Source organism: Helicoverpa zea, chromosome 30, assembly GCF_022581195.2.
Source record: "Helicoverpa zea isolate HzStark_Cry1AcR chromosome 30, ilHelZeax1.1, whole genome shotgun sequence".
Taxonomy (NCBI): Eukaryota; Metazoa; Arthropoda; class Insecta; order Lepidoptera; family Noctuidae; genus Helicoverpa; species Helicoverpa zea.
In genome coordinates this window covers 2,224,791-2,251,476 of record NC_061481.1, presented here as the reverse complement: position 1 = coordinate 2,251,476, position 26,686 = coordinate 2,224,791, and the positions used below count along the sequence as shown (strand labels likewise).

At 41.1% G+C, this 26,686-nt stretch overlaps 1 protein-coding gene across 1 annotated transcript; it reads right to left on the bottom strand.

Annotated features, from left to right (window-relative positions):
* Positions 1-481: 481 nt before the first annotated feature.
* LOC124644685 (serine protease snake-like) lies at positions 482-26,686 on the bottom strand. Its single transcript, XM_047184190.1, has 10 exons — positions 26,591-26,686; positions 16,595-16,703; positions 13,717-13,804; positions 12,681-12,791; positions 12,152-12,213; positions 11,363-11,523; positions 9,973-10,167; positions 8,810-8,999; positions 8,260-8,423; positions 482-680 (listed from the first exon to the last, which is right to left on the bottom strand). Exons 2-10 carry the CDS (start codon positions 16,647-16,649, stop codon positions 507-509), a joined length of 1,200 nt encoding a protein of 399 aa, XP_047040146.1. The 5' UTR covers positions 16,650-16,703; positions 26,591-26,686; the 3' UTR covers positions 482-506.

Sequence of the window (26,686 nt, the reverse complement as noted above, 5' to 3'; positions counted from 1 at the left end):
CCTTTGATTACACCCATTTAGAATAATAGATGTTTATTGTTTTTTATTGCAAACAAACTTAACATGGAGGCTATAATACCGAAAGCAAAAGGTTCGAGCGTCAGCTTCGAACCCTTGACTTCCGTTTACAGTGAAGCAATGATGGTACATTTTTAACGCTGTGATCATACATTACAGAAAACAAAATATAGAAAACAACATAGAATGGGGAAAAAAATACCAAGGGAAACAGAAAACCGGCCAAGTGCGTTACGTACTCGCGTACGGACGGTTCCGCACTATTTATAAAACTGCCAAGTATTGTGCTTGATCTATGTTAGCCCTTACAATATTAATCTTATTCTAGTATTTATTTATGACCTTAAGTTATAGTTAACGCCCAATCCTTCTTCGTGTGACAGGAGGCCTGTGCCCAGCAGTGGGACGATAAAAAGGCTGTCACAGTAACAGTTAAGTTACAGATTAAAATAAAACAAATATCTAATTCATAATACTGTATATTTTACTTATTCACCCGGCCACACGACGCTTTCAATCCAGTCAATATAACTAGCTACCCTGGTATATACGGCGGGTCTGCCTTTTTCCGCGCAGTTTCTACCAAATGACGTTACTCCTATTATACGGAAGATACAGGAGTTCTCTTTTGATGCTATTTGAAGAGGAGAGCCGGAGTCACCCTGTGAAATAACACGGACACATTTATTTATTTTATACAATGTACACACTATATAAGTAGGTATCTATACAAACTTAAACTACTTATCTTTATACAAAACTATAAGTAAAATACTATATACAAAATATATATAAACATATATAAAAGAACATCGATCAGGCGTCGAAGTATTCTTCCGCATCACGGACACATTAATATGGCAACTACGAGCGTTTGTCAGCGGTTTCACCCGCTTCGTGAGGGAACTAGGTAGGACTGCCCGTACCGGGGGAAAAATATAGCCTATTTTACTCAGGAAGACTGTAGCTTTCTAAGAATGAAAGAATCCAATCCAAGATCTTTCAAATCCATCCTAATTATTGAGTTTTTCCATTACAAGGAAACAAAAATACATGTTGTCCTATTTGTAATACCAACTGGTACAGTCAGCACCAAAAGTCGATGAACAGAATCAACATGACAAAACACCTGTTCACAATAAAATGCCATAAGTTATAGTCGCAACTAGGAAACAAAATAGACTGTACACCAGAAATTTACAAAAGTCGTTAAACTCGAGTATTTCAAAAGTATCTGTGCACTAGTATTCCTAAAGTCGCTGTACACCATCAATCCAAATGTCGCTGAACATCATTGTATCAAAAGTTACTAAACAGCAGTAAATACAAAATTAGGTTAACAAAGTATATTTTTAATGTTGCCGCGTGTTAATATACTTTTGACGCTTATGTTGTTCAGCTACTTTTGGGACAGTGCTTGCTTGACCTTAATAATGTGTGTTAACACGTTAGTATCTATTTCAATACTTATTTGCAAAGCAATTATATTTTATTGTCAGTAATCTTACTAATCTATAATATGAAAAACGTAAAACACAACTATAATGATCTACGAAGCGATTATTGCGACGGTACTTGTAATTTACTTTTCGCGAATCTTACAAAACCTACCTTCATTTAATTTTTTATTTATTATTTCTATTCACATGACTTGTGATAATTTTAGTCTAGCGTATGATTGTCATAGTCTGAACTAATTGAAACGTTGTGTAAGTGTATAGTTGTTTATTTATATTATTGAGATACATCAATCGATAAATATCACAATAATACCGTATAATGTGCATATTACGGAGCATGAACTTCACAGAAGTCTCCTATCTCGATTAGTTCTCCAGCCTCTCCAGGGCCACCAGAGCCAAAACCCAACAGATATTCGGTTATCGATTATATTACGTTCTGCATATCGAGTATTATTTATGCGCCAGAGCGACATACGACCATTTTCAGTAGAATGAAATGTTTTTTCATCCGAAAGCTAATAAGTTATTTCTAAAAACGTTATGTTAATTAAATGAGTTATATTTATGTTATTTCATATTACAGATTAGTATGATTACTGACAATAAAAAAACACTGTAAAGCAAAAAAAAACTATTCTTAGGTGCATCGGCCTAGAAGACATTGTCTAGGTAATGGATGTAACTAAGTTTATTTCGCCACCGACAGGCCCGCCGCTAGCTGTTTGTTCGCCCGCGTGCAAAACTGATTATGCCGCCCTACGACTACATATTATACTGGGTTTTGTCAAAAATATATAGGGGGCGGGAGGTCCAGGGGATCCGGAATATGTTTTGAAAGAAGTGGCTCCTATGTTTTGAAAGATTGTGATTAATAGGTAGGTACCAACATATGTATATCAAAGTGCTTAGAATAGATTATGGGTAACTTAAACTAACGAACTTAAATATCAATAACAATTTTAAAATTCAGTAAAATATGTTATTCATTTACGGTTTCCCGTTGAAAAAGTCAACGCATAAGACACTCACCATATGTAAAGTATGCGCGAGCGAAGCGAGCGCGAAAGTCTAAGGGCACAAAACAAATAAAAACCACTGTAAATTAACAAAGCAATGTCAAAAAGTAAGATACCTACGTACAGAAATGAAGTGCAAATGCATATCAAGTCGCGAGCGAAGCGAGCCCGATTTTTTCATCATATACAGAAATGAAGTGCAAATGTGTATGAAGTCGCGAGTAGGGCATGCAATACCGGTTTACCGGTTTCGGTATTACCGGTAAAACCGCCCATTTTCGCGAATTTTAATTTACCGGTAAAAATAATATGTAACCGGTAATTTACCGGTTTTTACGTTTTTGTGATAATATATAGCAATTGTTAATTTAACATAGTGCATTAGTGAACAGTTTCGGGGAAATAACATCCCCTTGTCTCACTCCTCGATGCAACGGTATGGGCCTTGTTTGCTGATTCTGTACTTGGACGGACATTGTAGCGGCTTCGTAGAGACATCTCATCACTTGGATGTATCGCCAATCTACTTGACAACGCTGCAGGGACTCCAGAACAGACCAGATTTCAACCGAGTCAAAGGCCTTCTCATAGTCCACAAATGCTAGACACAGGGGCTGATTATACTCTTCGGTCTTCTGTATAATCTGCCGCACTGTGTGGATGTGGTCTATAGTGCCGTATCCGCTCCGAAACCCAGCCTGCTCCGGTGGTTGGAATTCGTCGAGTCTTCGCGCAAGTCGGTTCGTGATCACTCTTGAGAACAGCTTATATACGTGGCTTAGGAGGGAAATGGGTCGATAGTTCTTCAACTGGGTTTTGTCTCCCTTTTTGAAGAACAGGACGACAACACTCCTACTCCACGCCTCTGGAGTTCTCCCTTCAAACAGGACGGCATTAAAAAGCTTCTGGAGCTCCCCCAGTACGGGCTTACCTCCTGCTTTTAAAAGCTCTGTTGTAATGCCATCCTCGCCAGGGGCTTTTCCATTTTTGAGCTGTCTCAGAGCGATCTCGATTTCGCCACTGCTGACTTCTGGCAGGTCTTCGGTGAAATGGCGTGTTAATGTGGCTCTAGAATCCTCATTTCCGGGATCAGGTCGAGATGCATGCGATGCGTATAACCGGCCATAGAAATTTTCCACTTCCGAAAGGACTGCCGGCACCGAAGAAACGACTTCTCCACTTGTTGTGGTCAGCTTCGTCAAGTGGCTTCTTCCAAGAGATTGTACGAACACCTTTGACCCCCGATTCAGCTCAATTGCTCTTTCAATGTCAAGAGTATTGGAGCACCGGAGGTCGCGTCGTACGTGCTTGTTGATCTCTTGGTTTAGAGCCCGCTTAGCTGACGAAGTGACAGGCGGGTTTTCACGTCGTTTCTTCATAAGCCCTAATGTCTCTTCCGAAAGCTTCGATTTCTTGCCCTTACGCTGCATGTTACAGAATCTCGAACCTTCCTCCCTGAGGATCCGAACCACATATTCGTGGTTCTGGTTAACGTCTGTTGTGGTTTCCACGGCGGCAAATCGGTTCTCCAGATTTGACTGGAACGTTTCGGATCCTGTCATGGTTTGGAGCAGTGTTGGTCGGAGCCTGGCCTTCATCAGACGGAAACGTTCGGCCTTGAAGTTGATATTCAGAGAGCCTCGGACAAGTCGGTGATCGCTACCGGTATTAAACCTATTGATCACGGAGACGTCTCTGAATATGTGCTTCTTGTTCGTCATGATGAAGTCAATCTCATTTTTAGTCATAGTGTCGGGGCTTTGCCACGTCCACTTCCTTTGGGGCTGCTTTTTGAAAAAGGAGTTCATCAAAAAGAGCCCCTCGCGTTCAAGGAAGTTGACGAGCATTTGCCCCCTATGATTCCTGCTTCCAAATCCATGGGATCCTACTGCCGATTCGCCGCAAATCTGTACTCCCACTTTAGCGTTAAAGTCCCCCATGACAATGGAGGATATGTTCAAAACGCTGAACTGGAAAGGACGCGGCATCAACATCAATGGCGAACACATCTCTCACTTGCGATTTGCTGACGATATCGTCATCATGGCGGAAACGCTGCAGGACCTACAACAGATGCTGAACGACCTGGCTGAATCTTCTCTACGCATCGGCCTACGGATGAACTTGGACAAAACCAAGGTCATGTTCAATGAACATGTTCTACCGGAACCGATTGCGATACACGGCGCCGTTCTCGAAGTTGTTCGGAAATATGTATACCTCGGGCAGACATTGCAGTTAGGTAGACACAACTTTGAGGACGAGGTGAATAGGAGAATTCAGTTGGGTTGGGCTGCATTTGGGAAGCTACGTCGAGTCCTAACATCGTCGATCCCACAGTGCCTAAAGACAAAAGTCTTTAATCAGTGCGTCCTACCTGTCATGACTTACGGAGCCGAAACGTGGACACTGACGGTACGGCTGGTCCACAAGTTTAAAGTCGCTCAGCGGGCTATGGAAAGGGCTATGCTCGGCGTTTCTCTGAGGGATCGCATCAGAAATGAGGTAATCCGTCAGAGAACCAAGGTCATCGACATAGCCTATCGAATCAGCAAGCTGAAGTGGCAGTGGGCTGGCCATATTAGCCGAAGAACCGATAACCGTTGGGGTAAACGAGTTCTAGAGTGGAGACCGCGCCTCGGCAAACGTAGTGTAGGACGTCCTCAGGCACGGTGGAGTGATGACTTGCGCAAGACGGCTGGCAGGAGCTGGATGCGAGAAGCCGAAAATCGATCTCAGTGGCGTGCACTTGGAGAGGCCTATGTCCAGCAGTGGACTGCGATAGGCTGATGATGTTAATTTAACGTCAAATCTTCATTATGTAGCCTGAACATAATGTAATATTGCATACATTACATATTGTAAGAGTGTTAAAGTTGCTGTTTTTTAGGAAAGTAAACTTATGTGGCTCCATAACTATCTCTAGGTTAGATACAAATCTTCATTCTCATCTTAATTTATAATATCTAAACAAGTTTTATTCATTCGGTTATTCTGAATTTCCTCATAGCTGTCAGCTCCTATTAGGTAAAAATGTAGCTTATGCTTATTTTACCTACTCTATGACCTTATTGAGCAAGAGCTTTTACTTCACTACCATGCGGACAGCTATGAGGACACGGTGGAGCACACAGTCTAGGTGTGCACTGCCTGGGAAGGGTACCGCCGTGTCGTCGTCGAGCCAATAGGCAGCGGTGACCTCTCGCGTCCGGCCCTGGTTCAAGCCATGGTCCGGAGCGAGAGGGAAAACCGTCGCCTCCTTCTGCGAAGCAGTCATGCTCGAGAAGGAGACGGTGGAACGCCTGCGAGTTCGCACATCGAGAGACGACTCTCGGCCACCGTAGGCGTCGGTCTGTGGACGGTGAGTTCGGGTGGCTCATCGTTCCTCCGTCTGCATAGACAACAGACCCGTGTCGGCGGCCCGAGTTGTTCCACGCGCAGGGCTAAGGCCTGCCGGGACTGCGGGATTGTTCGAAAGAGTTACCGCGACCTTGGTCCATAAAATGCTTACGATTTACCATAAAAAATGACTTTCACTTCAATGAAAAAAAATATTTTTTTTCACGGTAATTCTTAGCGTTTATCCCGTCTTGTGACGGGGTCCGCTTTCCGTATCTTCTTCTTCCACTTCAATCTATCCAGGACATCTTCCTCTTCGAGTTCGTAGATATTCATGTCATTCATTACGACACTCAACCACCACCGTTTCCGTATATTGAGATTGAGTACACAACATTGGCGATGTGTTCAAGTGGTCGCCTTTTTACATGGCCGAACCATCGCAGCCGTTTCAAGCCGTTTCGTTTTTTTTTTTGTAAACATATCATGAAAAGCCAAAGTGTTCAAAAAGCTATAACGGACGTGCGCGAAAAAAGATTTTTCGGAATTGAATGCCTTAACTATTAAACAAAGATAAATTGTGATATCTGACATGGAGGACACGCGAATTTTTTTGGGGATTCAAAGGGTGAACCCGTCAAAATTGATAGGAGACGACCAAAGCTAGGGCGGCTTTTTCTGAAATTTTATTACTAATCTACTCATCTATTTTTAGTAAAAATATTTTTATTACGTAATTGTGGTTTAATTTTGCCGCCCCTAAATAGTGCTGCCCGGGGAATTTGCCTCTCCAGCCCTCCCCCCCACGCTACGCTAATGGTTGATCTTAAATCGTTTTAATAATTTTTAATTTTGAAAATGATCTTTCAACAGATGTTACTGAAACCGGCAGTGTAAGTAATAATATTCTTAGCGCTATTGCTGTATTATGAAATATTGAAATCAAATCATTGGTAAAAAGATGTTGTATTTTTTTAATATTAATTGATAAGTCGCTTGATTTGCCGCCCCCTAGGACGTGCCGCCCGCGTGCGGTGCACGCCTTGCACGCCCGCTTACGGCGGGCCTGGCCACCGACTTCTAGGCCAATGCACCTAAGAATAGTTTTTTTTTTTGCTTTACAATGTTTTTGGGAGTCAGTTTTATTTTTTTGTAAAAAGTTTTTTATTTTTAGCTTTTCAGTGACAAGCATAGTTGTCACTATCCGCATAACTGGAAAGTTCTCATCAATACGAACAATACAAGCCCAAACACGAGGTAGTTTACATATTCAGTTGCATAGTTCCTTCGACCTTCTCTGGTCTCCATCATCAGGTCAGCTCTAAACCTTCACCATTGCATAATGTTATCAGACATACGCTTTAGTGTCAAGTTTTTACCCTGCATATTCCTACAATTTTCGAAAGTTGCCCTCGATTTCTCAGGGTTTCCATCATCAGATCCTGACCGTGTGATTATGGGACCACCTGGGAGGTAAACCCTATCAAACACAAAAAAAATTTGCAAACCGGTCCAGGCGTCTTCGAGTAATCGGTGAACATACATAAAAAATAAAAAAAAAGATCCCGACGAATTGAGAACCTCCTCCTTTTTGGGAAGTCGGTTAAAAATATAATTGCTTTGTAAATAAGTATTGAAATAGATACTAACGTGTTAACACACATTATTAAGGTCAAGCAAGCACTGTCCCAAAAGTAGCTGAACAACATAAGCGTCAAAAGTATATTAACACGCGGCAACATTAAAAATATACTTTGTTAACCTAATTTTGTATTTACTGCTGTTTAGTGACTTTTGATATAATCATGTTCAGCGACATTTGGATTGATGGTGTACAGCGACTTTAGGAATACTAGTGCACAAATACTTTTGAAATACTCGTGTTTAACGACTTTTATAAATTTCTGGTGTACAGTCTATTTTGTTTCCTAGTTGCGACTATAACTTATGGCATTTTATTGTGAACAGGTGTTTTGTCATGTTGATTCTGTTCATCGACTTTTGGTGCTGACTGTACCTACACGAGTGCTTAGACTATAGACTAGCTTCCGCCAGCGGTTTCACCTGCTTCCTGTGGGAACTGCTTCCTTCAACTGGATAAAAAGTATGGTAGTCTACACGTTTTTTTGATGAAAAGCTATGGTATTAGGTACCAAGTTTCATCAATATCTGTTCTGCGCAAAAGCGTAAGCTTAACTGTTTACCCGTTTGCGCTTGAAGAAGTAACAAACATTCATACAAACTTTCGTGTGATATTTTTTTCATATTTTGTGTCTTTTTAGTAGTATGCAGCTGCCTCGTGGGTCTAGTGCACAGGGTCTCGGGTTCAATTCCGGTACGGTTTAATCGCTTAAAATTAAAATCTGCGTAAACTCTCACAATCATAAAGACGACAAAAAGTTCTGCGAGACACCAAATCATACCTGACACGTATCCTTCCCGCCTCTCAGTTCGCCGGCGCACATCTGTGTCGACTCAAACCCGTGCCAGTTGCGGTTGAAGAATAACACCAGCGTGTCATTGCAGAATGCATTGTCTAAGATAGAGAGCGATACTTTTTGGAGCTCCTTGGCTGTTTGCTTTGTTCCTGGGGATGAGAAAAAAATAGTTAAAGGCTTATTGATCTTAAGGTGTTATTAGAGCAATCGATTCTGCCATCGATCGATGGCGTCGATCGACGATTGATCGATTGGTCTAATAACACTTTACTTTATGAATAACACCCATAGAGAGATTGTGGGCGACTGCAGATTTCAATAAGCGGTCTATCGGTTGTTTTGCAATTGGAGATTAGATAGGCAGTCGCTCATGACATGGGAAAATGCTATATGACGCAGATGGCAAATATTATGAATACGAAATTTTCCATATTTATTTACTCGGTACCTAACTTCGGTCCATACTGATTTTAAAGAGACATGACAGATAAGGAGTCCAGGCAATTTTTTCTCTTATCTCTTCATATCTACTCACGGGTATCCACGACGCCCCACCCGGTGGCGACTGCCTTGTTGACGCCACTAAGCTCTGCGCTCGTCCAAAGACAAGCGGCGCGTATAGCAGCTCTGAACTTGACATCTGTCACCAGCTCTAGGAGGGCTATGTCGTTGTAGACTCGCGGGGGATCGTAGTCGGGGTGTTTGTGGATAGTTCTGATTGCTACCTGGGGATAGAAAGAAAAAAAAATCATCATCCTCCGAGCTTTTTCCCAACTATGTTGGGGTCGGCTTCCAGTCTAACCCGATGTAGCCGAGTACCAGCGCAGTAAAAGAAAGAAAAAAAAAATAAGTTAGTAAAATCTAAATAAGCCGGATTTAGACGATTCATTTTTAATATTTAAATGTGAGATTCATGTGAGATTTCATCGGGGTGCATGCAGCACTCTGACGCACATTTAATAAATGATTCCTCTGGCCTACTTTATGTACTGCCCGTCATGCCCTCTTTTACTCCCCTTTGATACTCTCCCTTTCGTCCCTTTACACCCCTTTTTATCTCCCTTTAGTCCCTTATGTAATGCCCACATATACCTGCTTATGTACAGTCTAACATACTTCTTATATGTACTCCTTTGTGGTACTCTCACTATGCACTCCTCGACATTTCTCGTACGTGCTACGTCATATATGTACTTACTTACGTGCTCCCCCTGTAAACTCCATTATATATGTACTTATCTATTCCCCTTATGTTCTCTCGCAGGTATGTACTCCACCATGTTCTTTCATGTACCTACTCTCCCAAAAATATCTTACGTCAACAGGACTAGCGCCGTCATACATGTCGCAATATTCTGGTCTCCGAGCCTGACTATGACACACGCCACTTGTACACAAGCATGTAGCTTTGTAGGATGGATAATCGGACCGATATTTTGTAGGACGCACCTACCAACTTTCTGTAGGACGCACCGACCGAATTTTTGTAGGCCCTTATGTTGTTTAGTACCTATGACAGATAATCGGATCGATATTTTGTAGGACACATCGACCGACACTTTGTAGGACAGAATAATCGGACCGATTTTTTGTAGGACGCACCGACTAACTTTCTGTAGGACAGATATTCGGACCAATTTCTTGTAGGACATTCTAACCGATTTTTTGTAGGTCACCGATTTATCGGACACGACTTACATCGACAGGACTAGCGCCGTCATACACATCGTTATCAATATTCTGGTCTCCGAGCCTGACTATGACGGGCTCCGGCGTCTGTGCGTTCGGGTCTCTACTGCAGTGCGCGGCTGTGAGCACGAAGCGCGGACTGATTAGACTGCCGCCGCAGCTGAATTTGTAGGTCCCACCGAAATCTGCCCAGCCTATGGCTGCCTGAAAAAGGGGAAAAAAATCAGTTTTATTATATTTTTTAGCTTTTGGAATTTGGTTGTAGAGGACCCGCTGTCACGAGCCGGGGCTAGAAAGAAGAAGCTAGTTATTGAAAATATAAGAATTTTCTTTTTGATGTTTGGTTAGGGAAACGACATTTGGAGTCACGTAGCCCGGATATAGTTTGTAGTTCGAAAAACTTTATTTTACAGTCAGAAACAGTTAATAAATTAATCTTTAAACCATTAGAAGTCACTGTACTCTATTGTGACAGTGATATTCCAACATTTTCCCCCTCACTTATAAAATCTGAGTGCCTAGTGCGAGTTTTGCAAGTTAAATTTTTCGATGCGAAGATTATTACACCATTGAATTACGTAGCACTTATCTTTGAATTGTTTATTTAATAAAGACTGTCAACGGTACTTGGTCGTATTACAGTCGCGCTCACTTTTGCGAGTGTAAACATTATTAACCGGCAAAATGAGTGAAGATGTTATACCTAAATCATGTGACGCAGCATACGACTCTTTATTTCAATAGAGTTATAATTACGGATCGAGTTGCGAACGCTCAAAAAACTCGGAATCAGCACTCTGTAATCACCTCCTAAGCAACATTTTAACTAATCACTACTTAAAGTCTTAAGTAGTGATTAAATGTTAGTTAAAACATGCTTAAGCAACGTTTATAAGTAAGGCTGTAGGAATATGACTTACTTACATATAAAAATACTCAATCAAGTACAGTGACTTCTAATGGGTTAAAAAAATATGAAACATCCGAATTGAGAAACTCCTCCATTTTGGGAAGACGGTTAAAAATATTCTTAACTTAAAAATGGATACGAAAGAAAAGCTTTATAAACATGATTGTAGAAGTTGGTTCATGTCAACGCGTCAACGGGTCGTTCTGCCAAAATACACAAGGAGATAGTTTTTGCCAAACTTCATGCCAGCTTAGAGCATTGCGTGTCACTGTGTTAATTAAAGGTAGAATTCCGTGCATCGCGACTGTCGCAGCCGCTCGCGGCTCACGCCATTCGTCTGTCGCGAGCCTCGGCAGCGGTGCCATACATTTTCATACTTTGACTATTGTCGCGCGCGATCGACGACTGTCACAATGACACGTCTGACAGTCGCGTTGCACGGAATTCTACCTTAAGTGTAAGTTTGGCGTGAACACTTGTAAAACTCACCATATGCGGAAACTCTCCTGGATTAGCATTTTCGCCTCCCACTATAAGTTCGACGCCAGTATAATCACATTTAGCCGATGTCACGGAAAAGGGTTCGGGATCCGGTATCAGAGGTATGTACGGCACTTTTTCTACCACACCACGGCTGTATTCTTCACATTCTATAAAAATAAGTTAAAAGATTAAAGAAAAGTTCATCATCTGTCTAATGTTCCCAACTATGTTGGGGTCGGCTTCCAGTCTAACTGGACGTAGCTGAGTACTAGTGGGCCACATGGAGCGACTGTCTTTTTGACCTACTCAATATGCAAAGGCAACTCTTTGACAAGGCTGGTTGTCAGACGACACGCCAACAAACGACAGCCAAAGATTTACTAAATGACAACCAGGACCTACCAATTTATCGTATCTTCCGAAACGAGGAGGAACTCGTCATGACACACACGTGAGGTACCAGTCCTATCGCGCTATGAGAGTGAAGGAATAGTGAGTGCGCCTGTGTCCAAGCAAATGTGCCCAAACTATAATATGTCCTGCGCAGCTGGCTGACTTCCTTGTATGTGAACAGCCGCCGTGGGCAACAATTGTCTGGATGACATATAACTTTTGCTCGGAATTTAGCTACGAGGCGCCAAAACATGAGGCACCAGTTAGGTAATTCATCATCATCATCCTCCTGCCCTTATTCCAATTGTTTTGGGATTGGCGCAGCATGTTTTCAATTACCTACGAAGTACTCTTCATTCGGCAACCGTATTTATCGTAGTTTAAGTAAAATTAGGTACTTACTTCTTTCGCTGACTCTTTTGCCATCATTTGCACCGTTCGCTGTTCCCCAAATAGGCCTTTGACTGAGAAAAAATATAAAGAGTTTAGAAGCACCCCTCTTTTAGGACTTAAACAGGGGATAGCAATAAAGTTTGTTTATTTACTTGAACGCGTACTCTCAGGAACGGCCTGACTGATTTGAAAAATTCTTTCAGTGACAGAAAGCCTACTTATCACGGAAGGCTATAGGATCCCAAATGACTTACCCAAGCTACCGAGGATAGCTTACAAATCAAAGCAAATCATTTATTTCATTTAGGCCTTTACGAGCACTTATGAACGTCAAAAATTATAAATAAGTTTGATTCTAGTTGCCCATTCCAAAGTAGCTTCCTATGGAGAAGAACGGGTGAGAAACTCCATATATATTCAGCTTGTCATAAAATATAGATAATTTTTTCACCATGTGCGGGACATAATTCCCTCAATACGCGGATTTAACTGCAAGAAACTGCTACTGTATATAAAAATGTTGACAATAAGTACATACTCCCGATCTCTCGTGGTAGCCGACTGCAAAATAGAGGACCCATCTCGACAGCAGACCACCGTTGCGCCAAAAGTATTATACGTACAGAAAGTAGGCCGAATACCACTCAACCTGAAAAATAAAAAACAAAATAAGTAGGTATATAATTTCACCAAAATTGTTCTTGAACTGTGTACGCATCATAACATTGTGTTTTGGCACAGAGTTCAGAAAAGAGTTGGGCCAAAGCCTGTCGGGGCTGCGGGATTGTTCGCTCAAGTTACCGCGGCGCTGGTACATAAAGGGTTTAGGAAGGAACATGGTGGGTTTTAGTCAGTAAGAGTCTGACACTCCCTTACGTTGCACCCACAGCGGGAGGGGTCATTTGATGATTTCCCACCAAAAAATAAGATGAAATTGCAGGGATTAGCTTTTTTTTTTAACGACGTCAAAAATCATCAAATGACCCCGATGTGGGTTAGCAGCGGCGAGGGAGTGTCAGACTCTTACTGACTAAAAACCGTCGTGTTCCGTCGTTCCATCATAGGCCTTTTATGTACCAGGGCCGCGGTATCTCTTTCGAACAACCCGCTGATTAGCTACGGTACTTAACTATGATTGATGATGTCCTCCTAGCCGATTATCGGCTACGGCGGCTGTTCTCATGTAAGGAGATTAGCCAACTGCGCAGGACATATTATAGTGCACAAGCATTTGCGCCGACACAGGTGCACTCCCTATTCCTTCACTCTCATAGCCCGATGGGACGGCAATCCGACACGACCGGAAAGAGATCAGGCGCAGGACCGACATTTACGTGCTCTCCGATGCACGGGTGAATCAATCACCAACTTCCAGGCTTCGGGCTGCTTTGTGAAAGTCTTCTAAAACCCACAAAGCGATTTCGGCCCGACTCGGGAATCGAACCCGAGACCTCGTGCTCAGCAGCCACACTTGCGACCACTAGACCAACGAGGCAGTTAACTATGATTATTTGAAGTCCTAAGGATAGTGCCTAATAATGTCGATAATTAATGAAAGAAAATAGAAACCTTACTGAAAGTCATTTTTGGCTGATTCGCATTGATCAGCAACCGTACAACGTCCTACTGTGTTGGCATACTGATCCACACAGGGTTCTCCTTCTGAAAACAAATAAATACAAAATTGTTTAATTAAAAAATATACAACAAAATACTTTTATCTGGGTGCGAGGAGTCAACTCGGGAAGCGGGTGAAACCGCTAATAAAAGCTAGTCTAACTGCCTCGTTGGTCTAGTTGTCGCAAGTGCGGCTGCTGAGCACGAGGTCTCGGGTTCGATTCCCGAGTCGGACCGAAATCGCTTTGTGGGTTTTAGAAGACTTTCACAAAGCAGCCCGGAGCCTGGAAGTTGGTGATTGATACACCCGTGCATCGGAGAGCACGTAAATGTCGGTCCTGCGCCTGATCTCTTTCTGGTCGTGTCGGATTGCCGTCCCATCGGGCTATGAGAGTGAAGGAATAGGGAGTGCACCTGTGTCTGCGCAAATGCTTGTGCACTATAATATGTCCTGCGCAGTTGGCTGATCTCCTTACATGAGAACAGCCGCCGTAGCCGATAATCGGCTAGGATTACATCATTCTATTTTTACTGTTGCAGTCTTTTTATCGTCCACTGCTGGGCCGCGGCCTCCTCTCACACAGAGAAGGATTGCGCGTTAGTCACCACGCTTGCTCAATGCGGGGTCTACTTTTACTAATATAATAATTTTAAAACAAGGTTTTGTTTGTTCGTTTGTACCTTAAAAGGTTTTGAAACTACTGAACTGATTTGAAAAATTCTTTCACTGTTGGGGCGCTACACTCTTCCCGAGTAACATAGGCTATATTTTATCCCGGTACGAGCAGCAGTTCCCACGGGACGCGGTTGAAACAGCGAGAAATATGTATTAATCTTCATAAAGTACATTACTTATAATAGGAAGCTACTAGTAAGGATTAAATATAAGGAAAATATATTAGAAAAATACCTAAAATACCTACTTTGATTAGGGCTGCCATCCGTCCGGGTTTCCCCGGATTTGTCCTCGTTTGGAGGCTGTCCGGGGGCTGTCCGGGCGGGGTTTCAAGAAGTGTCCGGGGAAAACCCGGACACTTTTCATGTATGGAAGCACCTCATTGAATTTAAGTATATGTTAATAGAAAATGGATTACAAATTAGGTATTATTTTGTTTAAAAAAAATCTTACTCGTTCGTGGAAAAAATGCGATTTACGCCAAATGTCCGGGTTTTTTTAATGTTTGTCCGGGTTTGGCGAAATTCGAGATGGCAGCCCTAACTATGATTAATAGTATTTATAAACCATTTATTTGCTACACATACACTTTACATTTATAGGACAACAAACAGAAGGAGAAAAATGATATGTAGCAGGAGACTCACCTCAGTATACGCTGTGCATGCAAGCACAGCACTGATTTTCAGCTGGCTCCTGACAGTTGAGCAACATTTAATAATTTAAAGCGCACACGAAAGCGACAAAAAAGAGAATATGATGATCATGTAATAAATGGCATGCAAATGATAATAATTATTTCCTATTATCCTAGTATTATTATGTAACTAATGTGTATCTTCTATACTATTATACCTTGCTACCGTGTTCTCCGACGTACGTGTGTATGAATCACCAAATTTCAATCTCCGGGCTGCTTTGTGAAAGTTTTAAAAAAATTTCAAAGCAATTTTCAGGCCTGACCCCCGAATCGAACCCGAGACCTCAGGCACAGTGCAGTCCCACAGAAATACATACAGCCTACTTTTTTAACCAGGTACGGGAGAGTAATAATAATGAGCCTAATTTTAAGTGTGTGTGTATGCGTCGTCTATTGTTGCGCGATAAAAAATATTTTCTTTCTTTCTTTCTTCAGTAGTTCCTTTGACAAGCGGGTGAAACCGCGAGAAACAGGACTTATATACAAATACATAAAGATACCTACTTTAAGTGCACTTAAGGCACTTAAATATGAATATATGTATTAAAGCCACTAAGCAGGTAATAAGTATTAGGTATAATAAATATTTATACACTGACCAACGGTTGTTTATTTGTTTTAATAATTACGTTTACGATGATTCAGGCTTAAAAACCTAGAATCTCGCACCCGGGCTCATAAATCAGTATGAAGATGAATGGTAGTGCACACATTACAAAGACCAGGTATTTGGACGGTATCAGACCGACTAAAACTTTGATGGAATTCACAATTTTTTTTTTCAAAAAAATATTTGCCTACTATCACGTCAACTGTCGTATTCTCGTTGTATATGATATCTCTTATGATAGTGATTGCTAGGTTTGATATATATAAAGGAACCTGATTTCTCTCCGGCGTTGTCGTCCCATCGCGCTATGAGAGTGAAGGAATAGTGAGTGCACCTGTGTCCAAGCAAATGTGCCTGCACTATAATACTTATTATGTCCTGCGCAGCTGACTGATCTCCTTACATAAGAACAGCCGCCGTGGTCGAAATCGGCCTTGAACGCCATTATATAGGAACCCCCGTTTCAACATTCTTCAGTTTGATTTGATCTTGACATTTTATGGCATTAACCAAAACAATCGTTAAAATTAAATAAACGAGGTTTTTAATGGTGCATTTATACATTTTGTTACTTTTCCTACAACTGGACTACTACTGTGGAATAAGGTTTAGTACCTACTTGTATAGTTATTTACTGCGATTCTACTAGCGTTCCGGTGGGAACTACCCCGCGAACGCAGGGACTAAACTACAAATTTGTAGTCCCCTTAGAAAACAACAGAATTTCCCGAGAGAACTACTATGCATCGGTTCAATTTTCAGAGCGAACTACTAAGCATTCAGCAGCGCTTTCAATAACTTTTACAAGAAATTTTACGAAAAAAAATGGAAATTAATTTAAAATCTTACCTCTTTGCGCTGTACAGGAAACCAAGAATAATGAAAATACCAAATATGGAAGCATTTTGTTGTCTCTGGTATATACCGTGTCAACTCCACATAATAATGAATTCACGATCTGTAAATAAACAAATAAATACATGTTAATTAAAGGTTTGCAAAAATTTTAAATCATCATCTGCCGAGCCTTTTCCCGACTATGTTGGGGTCGGCTTCCAGTCTAACCGAATGCAGCTGAGTACCAGTGTGCCACAAGGAGCCACTGCCTATCTGACCTCCTCAACCCAGCTACCCGGGCAACTCGTTACCCCTTGGTAAGACTGGTTGTCAGACTTACTGGCTTCTGACTACCCTTAAAAGCTACAATATCTGCGAGTGACCCCAAAATAGTAAGGAAAAAGGCTCGGAGAATGATGAAATGATGATGAATGAATGATCTGCGAGAAACATAGGCTATATTTTGTCCCGGTACGGGCAGTAGTTCCCACGGGACGCGGGTGAAAACACTTGAAAAAAGCTATCTATAAAAAATCTTTATAGAAACACATTCAGAGATTAGCAGACAGACATAAATTAATTGAAACGTTTAATATAACTTAATACGACTTTTTATGATTGTTTTTTTGCAAAAAACTGGTTTGAATAGGGTATGATTTTCCGCTTAAGTAGGTAACAGAATCAGGTAACTGTATTTTTTGTTTAAATTCTGTTGATATACCTACTTATCTTGTTGTTTTTATCATTTATTTGTTTTTGTAAGTATACTTATACTAGCTTCTGCCAGCGGTTTCACCCGCATCCCGTGGGAACCTCTGCACGAACCCGGATAAAAAGTAGCCTATAGCCTTCCTCGATAAATGGGCTATCTAACACCGAAAGAATTGTTCAAATCGGACCAGTAGTTCCTGAGATTAGCGCGTTCAAACAAACAAACAAACTCTTCAGCTTTATAATATTAGTATAGATTCTTTATAAAAACCTGAAGTGTATGTTAATTATTTGTTTGAACTCGCTAATCTTAGGAACTATTCATTCATCATCTCTCGAGCCTTTTCGACTATGTTGGGGTCGGCTCCCAGTCTAACCGCGTGCGGCTGAGTACCAGTGTCTACAAGGAGCGACTGCCTATCTGGCCTATCCGCAACACAGCTACCCGGGCAACCGAATACTCCTTGGTAAAGCTGGTTATCAGACTTACTGGCTTGGGACTTCCCGTAACGACTGCCAAAAATTATCAAATGACAGCCGGGACCTACAGTTTAACGTGCCATTCGAAACACAGTTATTGGTGTCCAAGATATACTTAGAAAGTACACACAAACTTAAAAAAGTTGCATTAGTACTTGCCTGGAACCCACACATTCATGCTTGAGAGGTTGGTTCTTTACCCAGTAGCCACCACGACTTACTTACATACTTTTTGTTTTTTTGTTTAGCAGGGGCCCGATTCTCCTAATTTTACTTAAGCGACATACGATTCACGTTCGACTCGATTCGACTGAGATCCGATCCCGACTCGATTACGATTGAAGCGTATGTGGCATTCCGCTATTTTTTCTTTGAAATAAACGTTTTTATCCTTTTCTGTCATTCAATAATGAATCATTTTGTCTGCAAATGATTTACGATTGCAAAATGATTGTACAGCAAACTACCGTATAGACCAAAATTACCAAAATAGCAGACCAATCTCACACCAATCAAATGTCAATCGAATACGATTTTGGTCTTTTATTAGTAGCAGAATGCCCGATATGGTCAAAACGGCTATTGCGATCATAATGCGATTCGATTTCTATTCGATTTTGACATTATTAACTTAGGAGAATCGGGCCCCAGAGGAACGCCCATTTGCACATTACCTACGCAGCTTGGAAAACCAATAAAAAGAGCTTGGATCTACCAAGTAACTAGTTTTATTTTATTTTGAGTTCATTAAAAATTCCAGTGTTTTTTTTTAAACTGGGCTGGTTTTGCAAAAATCTGGTTTAAAGGGAATGTTGTACATGCTAGGTTATGTTGCAAAAAAAACCGGCCAAGTGCGAGTCGGACTCGCGCACGTAGGGTTCCGTACCATCAAAACTAACATTCTATATACAACATGTAACGTAATTAACGCACACCCTCAAACACCCCAATTAGAATATTATGTTATAATCATAATACATACACTGAATTTGTAATTTAACATGTATATGCATTGTTATTTACTAAATTAGTTATACCAATTCTTGGAGAACTTTTTGGTCATACTACTACGCACGCAAATATCGCGCCGCGCGCCGCTCGACTCGACACAACATAACGAAACTACGGAAAAAGCCGACAATACACGAAGTCTTATTACTTTGAGTTACGGTCTATTTGAATTTGTTTTGACTGTTCAGGGTTAATATGACAATAATTTCCGTAGTTTTAATTATTTTTGGGATAAAAAATTACCTATATTAAAAATGATATAAATCGATTCAGTAAACGATTCTGAACAAACTAATTTCAGGATGTGCGTTAATTAAGTTACATGTTGTATATTTATGGATATCGAGCAAAAATGAGCAAAAAAACCGGCCAAGTGCGAGTCGGTCTCGCGCACGTAGGGTTCCGTACCATCCAAACTATTATTCTATATACATACATATATTTATAGATATCGAGCAAAAATGAGTATGGGAGCCCCCCGAAATATTTATTTTATTCTAGTTTTCAGTATTTGTTGTTATAGCGGCAACAGAAATACATCATCTGTGAAAATTTCAACTCTCTAACTATCACGGTTCATGAGATACAGCCTGGTGACAGGCGGACGGACGGACAGAGAAAGAAAACAATAGGGTCCCGTTTTACCCTTTGGGTACGGAACCCTAAAAAACAATTGGGTTGCACATAGTAAAGAATAACCTTGTATTTTTTTATTTATAAGCAGTAATATAGCTTATTAGCTGTTGCCCGCGACTTCATCTGCGTGGGCAATCATCATCATCCTCCGAGCCTTTTTCCCAACTATGTTGGGGTCGGCTTCCAGTCTAACCGGATTCAGCTGAGTACCAGTGCTTTACAAGAAGCGACTGCCTATCTGACCCCCTCAACCCAGTTACCCGGGCAACCCAATACCCCTTGGCTAGACTTGTGTCAGACTTACTGGCGTGGGCAATATAGAATTTCCAATTTACCAATTTCGTTCATTTAATCGTTCATTGCTCATCCCCCGTAGGTGATAGCGTGATAATATATAGCCTATGTGTTGAACCGGTCCCCAGGTAATTAGGTTTATTTAAATCTATGCAGTACTTTTTGAGTTTATCCGGGACAAACATACAGACAAACAGATAAACAGACATACAGACAAAAGTTCTAAAAACTATATTTTTGGGTTCAGAATCAATTATGGATCACCCCTCAAGTATTCTTTAAAAACAATATTCAATATACAGTTTTGATTTTCCTATAATTTTATTATATGTATAGATAGGTTTGGACGGATTTCGATGCAGTAATGATGAATGTGCCGACGAATGAACAGGTATTTGTGGGAGGAGACTTTAATGGCCATGTTGGCAGAATGAGAGGGAATTATGAAAGAGTGCATGGAGGGTGGGGGTTCGGTTGCCAGAACGACGAGGGTGAAGCCCTGCTACAGGCTGCTACTGCGTTTGACCTAGCAGTGGTAAATACGTGGTTTCAAAAGAACACCGAACATCTAATCACCTATAAAAGCGGTCACCACGTGACACAAATAGATTACTTTTTGGTCAGACGCAGTAGTTTAAAGAACATCAAAGATTGCAAGGTGATACCAGGCGAAGCTGTAGTCTCGCAGCACCGACCCCTAATTATGGATGTGATTTTAACTTCCCGGCCAAAAGCCAAAGAGAGACGGCCCCCCAAAATCAAATGGCATCTGTTGGGGAAGGCTGAGTTGGCCCGGGAATTTAGAAAAGTAGTGGTTGATAAGATGATTGAAATGGGAGAAATGAATGAAAAGAATGTGAATGAATGCTGGAGTGGAATGGCGACGTGTATAAGGAAAGCGGCAAGAAGCATTCTAGGAGAATCAAAAGGGAATGGAGTGATAGAGAAGGAAACTTGGTGGTGGGTGGAAGAAGTGCAGAGTGTATTAAAGGAAAAGAAGATGAAATTCAAGGAATGGCAGCGGACGGAAGACAATGATGATAGTGAAAAAGCACGAAAAAAGGCTGAATATGATGAATGTAAGAAGAAAGCAAAGAAGATTGTGGCTGTTTCAAGGGCAAAAGCGCACGAGAGGATGTATGACTCCCTAGATAGCCCAGCTGGTCAAAATGACTTTTACCGATTGGTTAAATCTAGGGAGAAAATGACAAGAGATGTATGCCAGATAAGGTGTGTAAAGAATGGAGACGGAACGGTCCTTTCGAATGATGTGGAGATTAAAGGTAGGTGGAAGGAATATTTTGAAAGACTGATGAATGAAGAAAATGAGTGGAGCGGTGTGCTCCATCATAAAGCGGTGAACGAGGGCCTTGTAAGAAATGTATGTGAGGATGAGGTCAGATTAGCAGTGAATGGAATGAAAAATGGAAAAGCGATAGGGCCAGATGGAATACCAGTGGAAGTGTGGAAATTATTAAAGATGGATGGATGGAAATGGCTGGCTTTATTCTTCAATAAGTTGTTGCAAGAGGAAACTATACCAGACGAGTGGTGCAATAGTTTCCTGGTGCCCATTTTTAAGAACAAGGGTGATGTGTTGAATTGCAACAACTATAGAGGAATAAAGCTAATGTCACATAGTATGAAAGTGTGGGAGAAAGTTATTGAAAGGAGGCTGAGAGAAGAGAGTGATATCGCACGAAATCAATTCGGTTTTATGCCTGGTCGGGGTACAACGGACGCTATATTCTGTATTCGCCAATTGTGCGAAAAGTACAGGGGTGCACACAAAAACTTGCATATGGTGTTCGTTGACCTCGAGAAGGCATATGACCGGGTGCCTCGTGAGGTTTTGTGGTGGGCCCTTGAGGAGAAAGGTATACCAGGGAAGTATGTGCAGTTGATCCGAGCGATGTACGGCAGATGCCGTACAGAAGTCCGGTCCGCAGCGGGCACTACCACCAGCTTCAGTGTAGGTGTTGGCTTACATCAGGGGTCGGCCCTCAGCCCGTATCTCTTCCTGCTTGTAATGGACGCGCTTACGGCAGATATACGGGAGGAGGCACCCTGGTGTATGCTTTTCGCCGATGACATTGTTCTGGTGGGGGAGAGTGGGCCAGAGGTCCAGAGTAGACTGGAGGCATGGCGGCTGAGACTGGAGACAGTGGGTTTAAAGGTGAGCAGGAGTAAAACCGAATACCTTCATTGTGATTTTGGCGGTATTTCGGGACCCATGACCATAACCCTAGCCGGCATGCCCCTACCAGTTTGCTCCGACTTCCGGTACCTTGGTTCACTCGTCCAAAGTGACGGTGAGGTGAACAGGGACGTTACGCATCGGATCAATACTGGATGGATGAAGTGGCGACAGGTAACTAGCGCTATTTGTGACCCGCGGATGCCCCTCAAACTGAAGGGCAAAATTTACAAATCCGTCATTAGACCTGTCGTCCTGTATGGATCGGAGTGTTGGGCATTGAAAAAGAGGGACGAGAAGAGAGTGCATGTAACAGAAATGAGAATGCTGAGATGGATGTGTGGTGTTACAAGAATGGATAAAGTGAGGAATGATTACATTAGAGGAAGTCTGAAAGTAGCGCCAGTTACAGAAAAGATGAGAAGTAGAAGATTGTCGTGGTATGGACATGTAATGAGGAGGGATGATACGCATGCAACAAAGTGTGTGCTAAGTATGAATGTAGATGGATGGAGAGGAAGAGGAAGACCTAAGAAAAGATGGATGGATTGCCTGAAAGATGATATGAATAGGAAGGGAGTGAGTGTCAGTATGACGAGTGACAGGGGAAAATGGAAGAAAATGACATATTGCGCCGACCCCAAGTAATATTTGGGAACAGGGCAGGAGAAAGAAGAAGAAGAAGATAGGTACAGCGTTTTCCGCGGTTTCACCCGCGTCCCGTGGGAACTACTGCCCACTATGTTACTCGGGAATAGGGCTGCCATCTCGAATTTCGCCAAACCCGGACAAACATTAAAAAAACCCGGACATTTGGCGTAAATCGCATTTTTCCCCCGAACCTAATTTGTAATCCCTTTACTATTAACATATACTTAAATTCAATGAGGTGCTTCCTTACATGAAAAGTGTCCGGGTTTTCCCCGGACACTTCTTGAAACCCCGCCCGGACGGCCCCCGGACGGCCTCCAAACGAGGACAAATCCGGGGAAACTCGGACGGATGGCAGCCCTACTCGGGAACAGTGTAGCATTCCAAAAATTTCAAATTTAAAAAAAACATCAATTTTTCAAAGCGTATGTAAACGTATAGGTAAGTAAAACATTAACAGATGGACAGGATGTTGTTAAGTAGGTAGGTACTGCATTTTCCTAGACCATTTGCCAAAGGGAAATCAATCATAATTTTCCTTATTAAAAAGTAGCAAGCTTACTTGTTCTAGACATTATTTTATTCTCAGTTATTACGCATTTAGGTACGCAGTACCTACTTAAGTATTTTCTACCTTATCTCTCCAAGGAGATCAGCCAGCTGCGCAGGACATATTATATTCCGCACAAGCATTTGCGCAGACACAGGTGCACTCACTATCCGTCAAATGTATTGTCAAGTTTATTATAAGCAGATTAAGTTGTATTACGTTGTTAGTTCGACATGTGTTCGACAAGTGTCAGTATGACGAGTGACAGGGAAAAATGGACTCGGAAGACATAGGTACTTTTTTGCAAAAAAAGCGGGCACTTATACGAAATCTAGGTTTTAAGGACTTTGCGTATATTTTAAAGGGTTGTTAACTGTATTATGTTTCTAGCATCAAAAGGGTTAGTCAAGCATGCGTGAGAGTGTATTCTAAATTTGAATTTCGTAGATTTGCTAAGAAACTGGTTTGCCCGTAACTGGACAAATTCCTGGTGGAAAGTTCGTGGGCGTTTTGAAAAGTTTTTGATGTGATTTTCAAAAAACTGGTAATGCAGTTTTAATTAATGATTAATGTACCTTTATGTTAAATCAAAACATTTTTGAAAAACTATGCGTATTTGACAAAATTTTCACCTGCTCAGTTATAAAATAACCAGTCTACGTTTTTCAAAAATGTTTTGATTTAACATAAAGGTACATTAATCATTAATTAAAACTGCTTTACCAGTTTTATGAAAATCACATCAAAAACTTTTCAAAACGCCCACGAACTTTCTACCAGGAATTTGTCCAAAACGAGATTTAACCAGTTTCTTAGCAAATCTACAAAATTCAAATTTAGAATACACTCTGACGCATGCCTGGCTAACCCTTTTGAAGCTAGTAACATACTACAGTCATTAAAACCCTTTGAAATACACGTGAAGTCCTTAGAACCAAAATTTCGCATAGGTGCCCGCTTTTTTTGCAAAAGAGTTTATATAATATTGCGACGACCCCAAATAAAATTGGGAACAGGGCAGGAGGATGACGGTTATTTCGACAACCTTTGCTAAATCAAAGTTAGGTCAATGCAATTGTTCGAAATCTTCCAAAATGTAAGAAATTAATAAAAATCCAAAATATAATAAAATTTGGATTAAAAACTGTTTCCTCAATATAATTTAGGTATTTCCTCAAGATCGTAAAAAAACAAGTCTTTTTTAAATGACAGTATGCAGTTTATTGAACTTATGCATTTGAATCTTTTTGGTATTATTAATTTACTATTAAATGTTTTACCGGGTCATTTAGATTTTAAATATTAATAATCATCTCATCATCTGCCTAGTATTTTCCCAACTATGTTGGGGTCGGCTTCCAGTCTAAACGGATGCAGCTGACTTGTGCAGTGACTTACAAAGAGCATCTGCCTGTCTAAGCTCCTCAATCCAGTAACCCTGGCAACCCAAAACCCCTTCGTAAGAGTTGTTGTCACACACACTTACTGGTTTCTGACTACCCGTAGCAACTGCCAAGGTTCAATGACAGCCGGGATCTACAGTTTATCGTGCCCTAACCTAAACAAGGATTATATGTATGAACAGTGAAGGTAGTAAATATCCACCCATATGATTTTGGATTTTTAAATAAAATGCGGGTCATTTCATAAAGTTTTCCTCAAAACGAGGAAAAGGCTTTTTTACGGTCCTGTACATCATCATCATCATCATCAGCCTATCGCAGTCCACTGCTGGACATAGGCCTCTCCAAGTGCACACCACTGAGATCGATTTTCGGTCCTGTACACAAAAAGATAAAACGGGATCCTATTACTAAGACTTCGGAGTCCGTCTTTCACCAGGCTGTATCTCATCTAAACTAATATAACAAAGAGGAATTATTGTGTTTGTTCTTACCCTTAAGGCTCCGTAACTACAGAAACGATTTGAAAAAAAAAAAAATCTCTGTTGGAAAACTAAAGTGTTTTTTTCCGAGTAACATAGGCTATATTTTATCCCGGTACGGGCAGTAGTTCTCACGGTACGCGTGTGAAACCGCGGGGAAAAAGGCTAGTACCTAAGTAAATAAAAAAAAAGCTCATGATCCAAAAAGTCGCTAATTGAGCAAGCTAAATGTCAAGATCCAAATGGATCCGCATCCGGGCTGTCATTTGAATGTTTTTGGCAGTCGTTACGGGTAGTCAGAAGCCAGTAAATCTGTAAACCAGTCTTATCAAGGGGTGTCGTGCTACCCCAATAACTGGGATGAGGAGGTCACATAGGCAGTCAGTACCCAGTGCTCAACTGCATCTGGTTAGACTGGAAAAAGGCTACGGAAAATGATACATGAGTCAGATAGGCCAACTTATCTCATTGTATGTCAATGACCCGCCCATATGATTATGGATTAAAAAAAATTGCGGGTCATTTCACAAGTTTTCCTCAAAACGAGGAAAAGGTTTTTTAAATTTCTTTTTTTATCACGTTTTACAAGCAGAAGTTATTAATGATGGTGTCAGTGACGAGAAACAGGTGCAGGAAGAAGTTGTGGGTTTGCGTCAAAATGATTCATGAGATTCGGACGTAGAGAACAAAATGACTAGCGGAGATGTCATAACGCAAAATCTCCTAAGAAAGTAGCGCGACAACATGCGGGTGCGAGGGGGACGGGAAAAGTTGCTATAAAAAAATAACAGTTGAAAAACTAAAAAAAACACTCTAAAGAAATCGTGGAGCGTTTTGACCAAATAGAGTAAAGATTACATAAATTAGCGTGTTTTTTTAAACTATTATTTTTATTTTATACTTTTTTGTAACTAAATCATACGGACGGCCGCCATTTTGGATTTAGGTCACGTAACTGTCTTTTTCGTATTTTTGACAGCAAACCCTTTTATTTGATACCCATATCGTGGGGGTGGATTTCAGCAGCCAGACCGCCAGCTTGGGGATCCTCTTTCTTACATACATAGTTACAAGTGAAGCTAATATAAGCGTGTTAATAATACAAACCAAAAGTTTACGCTAAAATTACCGGATCGATTTTGATTTAACCCGACTGTACTATAGCATCTAAATAACAGAAGCTAGGTACTTTTTGTAGCGGGAGTTTCCTCAAGAAGCGGCGGAAAGGGCGGCGGAAAGGGAGTGTCTAATAAACACAAAAATAACAAGACAAATATGCCGATTATCATAATTTGTTGACTAACTTAAAACTCGAAAGCAAGACAATTTTTTTCTCAAAACGATAAAAGACCATAAAAAACTTGCTGTTTTCCCGCGGTTTCACCCGCGTCCCGTGGGAACCACTGTCCGTGCCGGGATAAAATACAGCCTACGTTACCTACTCGGAAAAACTCTATCTTCCCAACAACGTAATATTTTGCAAATCGGTAGTTACGGAGCCTTTTAAGTGCAAACCAAAAAATATTTCCTCTTTATTTCAACAGTAAGATTACATGTAAATAAAAAAAAAATAAAAAAACAAAATAAACTTACCCGCAATTACAATCTATATCGCTGTTATAAACACAGTATTTAGATACTTATTTAATTACTAACACGACTTTATTCAGCAAAGCTTGGAAGCTGACT

Bases quoted from the DNA above. Each gene is read 5' to 3' on its own strand.
- LOC124644685 (XM_047184190.1), bottom strand. From the start codon at position 16,649: ATGCTTCCATATTTGGTATTTTCATTATTCTTGGTTTCCTGTACAGCG. The intron at 13,805-16,594 runs GTAAGATTTTAA...ATTTGTTTTCAG, and splicing joins TTCCTGTACAGCGCAAAGAG to AAGGAGAACCCTGTGTGGAT. The intron at 10,168-11,362 runs GTGAGTTTTACA...CCCCTTTTTCAG, and splicing joins CAGGAGAGTTTCCGCATATG to GCAGCCATAGGCTGGGCAGA.